The sequence below is a fragment of the Quercus suber genome, unplaced genomic scaffold, assembly GCF_002906115.3.
Source record: "Quercus suber isolate HL8 unplaced genomic scaffold, Cork oak 2.0 scaffold_1112, whole genome shotgun sequence".
Taxonomy (NCBI): Eukaryota; Viridiplantae; Streptophyta; class Magnoliopsida; order Fagales; family Fagaceae; genus Quercus; species Quercus suber.
In genome coordinates, this window is record NW_027070517.1 from 10,936 (window position 1) to 15,963 (window position 5,028).

The 5,028-nt window shown below is 34.5% G+C and overlaps 1 protein-coding gene across 1 annotated transcript; it reads right to left on the reverse strand.

The window, feature by feature from the left end:
* Positions 1-664: 664 nt before the first annotated feature.
* Positions 665-2,627, reverse strand: LOC112018960 (receptor-like protein 51). The gene has a single exon (XM_024051496.2). It carries the CDS (start codon positions 2,588-2,590, stop codon positions 1,100-1,102), a length of 1,491 nt encoding a protein of 496 aa, XP_023907264.2. The 5' UTR covers positions 2,591-2,627; the 3' UTR covers positions 665-1,099.
* Positions 2,628-5,028: the final 2,401 nt, after the last annotated feature.

The following is a 5,028-nucleotide window of genomic DNA, read 5'->3' on the forward strand; positions in this document are numbered from 1 at the left end:
AAAATTACTTAATTTTCAAAGTTAAGGGCCCATTTGGTACGTTTTTTTAAACAACAGTTTTCAATTATTTTAGAAATACGTATAGATAAAAAAGTGTATAAAAATATATAATATTGATTAAAAACTAAAAACATTAATTAAGCAGGCTCTAAAACATTCAAACAGGAGAAGGGACAATCATTTTCTTTCTCCCCTCTTTTCTCTCTCTCTCTCTCTCAACTTCCAAATATACTCTTTTCAAAAAAAAAAAAACTTCCAAATACACAAGGACGCACACATAAATTACTGTATTAGCAATGAATACCATTTTTTGTGTGCTAATATTAGCAATAAATACCTAGTACAGCTGTACAGGTGAAAGTTCCTAAATTACAAATCTAGAGCCTAAAGTATTGTGAATTATACTGGTTTAGGCTTGTAGCACATTGGCGCTCATAACAGCCACGAAGACTTCCTCATGGAATTTCCTTTGACTACATAAATACACTGAGAAAAAATAAAATTACTTGAACACCCTCGTTCTATTATCATAGACTTAATCGATACCAAAAATATAAATGAAAATCACTGTAATACTAACCTTGTGTGGGTTTCTAAAGTATGGCTTCACTGTACTAAAGAAAGAGTAGATGAACAACAAACCAACACAATTAAAGCTCATAAGGATGAAAAGAGTAGCTGATTAAATTAATATATAAGTGTGAAAAGGTAAATGCTTGTAGCTCAAGAAAAAAGTACATACTCAGGAACCAAACATCATCTACTTTCCCCTCTATGGCACATTAATAATGCAACCAAGATAATGCACCTATCAGACAAATTGAAACCCCACTGCTCTTTTTCCCCCCGTCAAATGATCAAATCAGCCAAAAAAAAAAAAAATAGTAACACACCAATTCAATGATTGCTCTTTCTCCTTTTTTTTGTTTTTTTGTTTTTTTTCCCGTTGCACCTACTCTTCTTCATCATTAAAGTGTATAATAAATGAATCAAACTCATCACTAATAACCAATTTTTCCCTAATCTAATAAGTAACCAAAAAATAAAATAAAAAGAAAAAAAGATGCAAAAAAGCAAAAAAATGGTTCTTCTCCTTTCTTTAACGACACCATTTTGAGAGAAGAACTAGGAAAACAATAAGAAAGACTATAGAAGAAAGCCCAATTGCCACACCAAGAACAACCTTACTTGGTCCATGATGATGCTCCTTCTTGGTACTTGAATCACTCCCATCACTCTCATCATAATCCGAATCACTGCTACTTTCATCTGCTGAAGAATCTGCCTTAGAGGCCGGTGGTGACATAGGCAATCCATGCTTATCACAAGGCGCAATCCCAAGCTTCAACTTTGATGACAGAACCGAATGGTTATAGCACAAGTTAGTGTTCCCACCAACCTTAAACACAGCCAACCTCTTAATGAAACTCCCATTGAAAGGCATTACCCCTTGAAACTCGTTGTTTGCTAGATTCAAGTACTTCAAGCTCTTCAACTCAGAGAGAAACCTCGGAATAGTCCCATTGAACTGGTTTGAGCTCAGATCAACATGAACCAAACCTGGTATAGCTGACATCGAGTCTGGGATCGAACCTGACAACGAGTTGGATGCTAAAGACACGTTCTTCAGCGAAATCAAGTCCCCAAACGAAGTGGGTATTTCACCATCAAGCGCATTCGATGAAAGATTTAAAGACTCGAGGTTTTCAAGTAGTGTAACCGAAGTGGGTATCTTTCCTCTGAGCTTATTAGCTGAAAGATCGATGTGGGTAAAGTTTAGATTCAAGTGTTTTGGAATGTAACCGGTGAGATTGGCGCGTGAGATGGTAATGGAAGTGAGTTTCTTCATGTTGCCGAGAATGACAAAAGGGCCAGAGGCGTTGATTACAGTGGAAGAGATAGTGAGGTCAGTGAGGTTTTGGAGGCGAGCGAGCCAGACACCGGTGAGTCTTTTGAGGGAGTTGATGCAAGTGAAGGAGTGGAGAGAGGAAGAGAGGTCAGAGGGAAAGCGAATGGGGGAGATGGGACAGTTGAGGAAGGAGAGGGAGTGAAGAGAAGAGAGAGATTTGAGGGCAGTGAAGGAGAGAGCTACATCGTCTGAGGAACAGTTTGAGAGAGTGAGAGAGAGGAGGTGACGAAAAGGTTTGGAAGAGTCACAAAGTAAAGTGGCATTGTTTTTGGGTTGGCAAGGGTCTTTGGAAGTTGGGATGTTGAGGGATTGTAAGGCTCTCAGTTGTTTTGGGTCTAGAGTGGAGGAAGAAGAGGAAGAGGGTGATGATGGTGATGAAGGTGAAGGTGAAGAAGGTGTGGCTGGAGTTGGAGAGGATTCAGGGGAGGGTATGGTTGGAGTTGGAGAAGATTTGGGTGAGGGTGTAGGTGGGAGAGCGATCGGTGGTGAGTGAGTTTTGGTGGTGGTGTTGGTGGCGGCGGCAGCGGCGGCGGCGTTGGAGAAGAGGAGGAGGAGAGTGAAGAAGAATGGTAAAGGAAATGGTTGTGGTAGTGGCGATGAAGGTGACATTGTTGTGTGTGTGTCAGAGAGAGAGAGATGAGTTTGGCTTAGGAGAATGTGAGGGATTTGTGATTTGAGCATGTACTGATGTTTGTGTTGGGAAAGTAGGAAGATTAGCTTTTTTTTAGTTTTGTGTGACGGACAGTTGTGACTGTACTTTTCTACCCTTGGATTTCCATAAATTTACTGTAAAGCTCTCTCCTATCCTTTCCTTTCCTGTTTCAAATTTTTATATTGCCACTTGCCACGTCATTTTTTTGGTTTTCCACCTTTTCTCTTTCCTTTTATGTTTTTTTGATTTTTTTTTCTCTGCTGCTTTTACTTTTTTTTTTCTCTGCTGCTTTTAAAGCGCTTACAATATTTTTGAAATATTTTCACAACATATTTAAATAAAGAATTATTAATAATTAATAAAAAAAATATTAGTAATTAGCACAAAAAATCAATAATAGCTACAATTTATTATGTTTGTCAAAAAAAAAAAAATACAGTTTATTATAAAAATTATTATGAAAACGTTAGTTACATGCTTTTTTTATTAATCAAAGTGAACTGAAATTCAGAGCCTAACTTGATTCAATTAACAAATTAATGGGTTTTATGATTTTTTCAGCTAGTTAACAGGAACTAAAAACCATAAATATGTCTTCAGTTAACTTCTTCTTTTTCTTCTTCTTTATTTTTTTTTTTTTAGAAAACGGTTAATGAATTAGGTAAACATTACTCCACTCGTCTCGCATTAAGTATGCGTTTGGCATTGATGAAAGTTACTAAATTATTTTACTATTCAGCTTATTTTTACTATTATTTATGGGTCACATTGCACTTTTTGGTACTATATATGGGTCTCACTGTACTATTTTAACTATATTTTACCTTTATTTACAATATTTTTAACAAAAAATTTTCAATTTTAGCAAAATAAGCGAATCCCAAATAGATCATAAGTGAAACATTTAACTTTTAATAAGACTTTTATTTGTTTTATTTTTTTGATATGGCTTTTTTTTTTTTTTTAAATTTAAAAGAGAAGATTATAACATGTAATTAAATTTAAATTCAATATCCATGTCATCAATTAATTATTTAAACTTAGGTTTTTATAATTTAAAATAATACATAAAAGATGAGTTTATGGATCGAATGATAAATTACATTCAATTGGCATGAAAATTAGCATGCATGTTAAGAACATATAGAACATGTAATTCAACAATTAAATTTTCAAAATATGAATTGAATAACAAGTTATTATGTGATGTAATATTGCTTAGAGTTACACTAGGTGTAACTTGAACCCAACTCATATATATATATATTGTAGTGGGAGGAATTCTAAGCAAATATCAGGCCTTATTATAATAAGATAAGTATTGGGTCCAATTTAAGTATCATCTCAAATGATGGAGATAAATCTAGTATTGACTAGCCCATTTTTATAATGAACACAAGACCTCAAATCATTGATTAGGCCTAACACCCTTCCAGGCCACACACTGAGGTCATGTCCAAGGCGTGTCCGAGCTACCAAGGTAAATCCCAGAGAAGCTAAACTTCTCCAAGGTAGCTTTCTGAAAATTCTTGATGATTTCACAACAACCTTTACATTAATGAAGGTCACCTACCTGGCACCACCGTATTAAATGTAGAAGTACAAGCCTGAACAGTAAGAAAAGCCCCAGAAGTCTTCGTTCATAATGAAAAACCAAAAAAGAAGAGCTTGATAAGAATAGAAATTACCCAGGTGGATGCCTGAACAGTAAGGAAGATCCCAAAAGTCTTTGTTCATAAGAAACCAAAAAAGAAGAGCTTGATAAGACCAAAAGTTATCTAGGTGAACCAAGAAAAAATACGAAGAAAAAGAAGAAGATGGCTCATATGAAAGAGAAGAACGAAGAAAGAAGGAAAAATAACGCAGAATATAGGAAGAGAGAAATAGTAAGAAAAACACTTAAGAGAGATCCATGTAACATATTTGACTAGAATTTATAAAGAGATTCTAATAATTTACGTGTTCTTGTCCAAATTTCTCATTGTGGATCAATATCAACCCATAACATAAATTAATTGTACCATGTGTTTTGCTTAGTATATTAAACCACAGAATTAAGGAACATGTTCCTCTCTCTCTCTCTCTCCCTCTCTCTCTCTCTCTCTCTCTCTCTCTCTCTCTCTCTCTATACATATATAAATTAAACTTGAAAAGAAAAGTATATCACTTATATTTATTGAATTCAAAATTGTACGGATAATACATCTAAAATTGCTAAGCTAACATATCCTTTCCATAATTTGATCCTAGTCAAACGGTTTAAATTGGTATTTTTGTATTTTTTGTATTTTTGTTTTTAATTTTTTATAGAATTTCAATTTATGATGTCTGCTCTTGATAATTCTACTCTTTATTATCAAACCAAGACATCAATCAGTTTTAGGTGTAGGCAAGGATTGAACCCTAGATCTCTTATTCAACCGCCATAGACTTTACATGTAGATTAAATCTTTAGAATGAAATTTTT

Coding starts and splice junctions, on each gene's coding strand:
- LOC112018960 (XM_024051496.2), bottom strand. CDS start 2,590: ATGCTCAAATCACAAATCCCTCACATTCTCCTAAGCCAAACTCATCTC.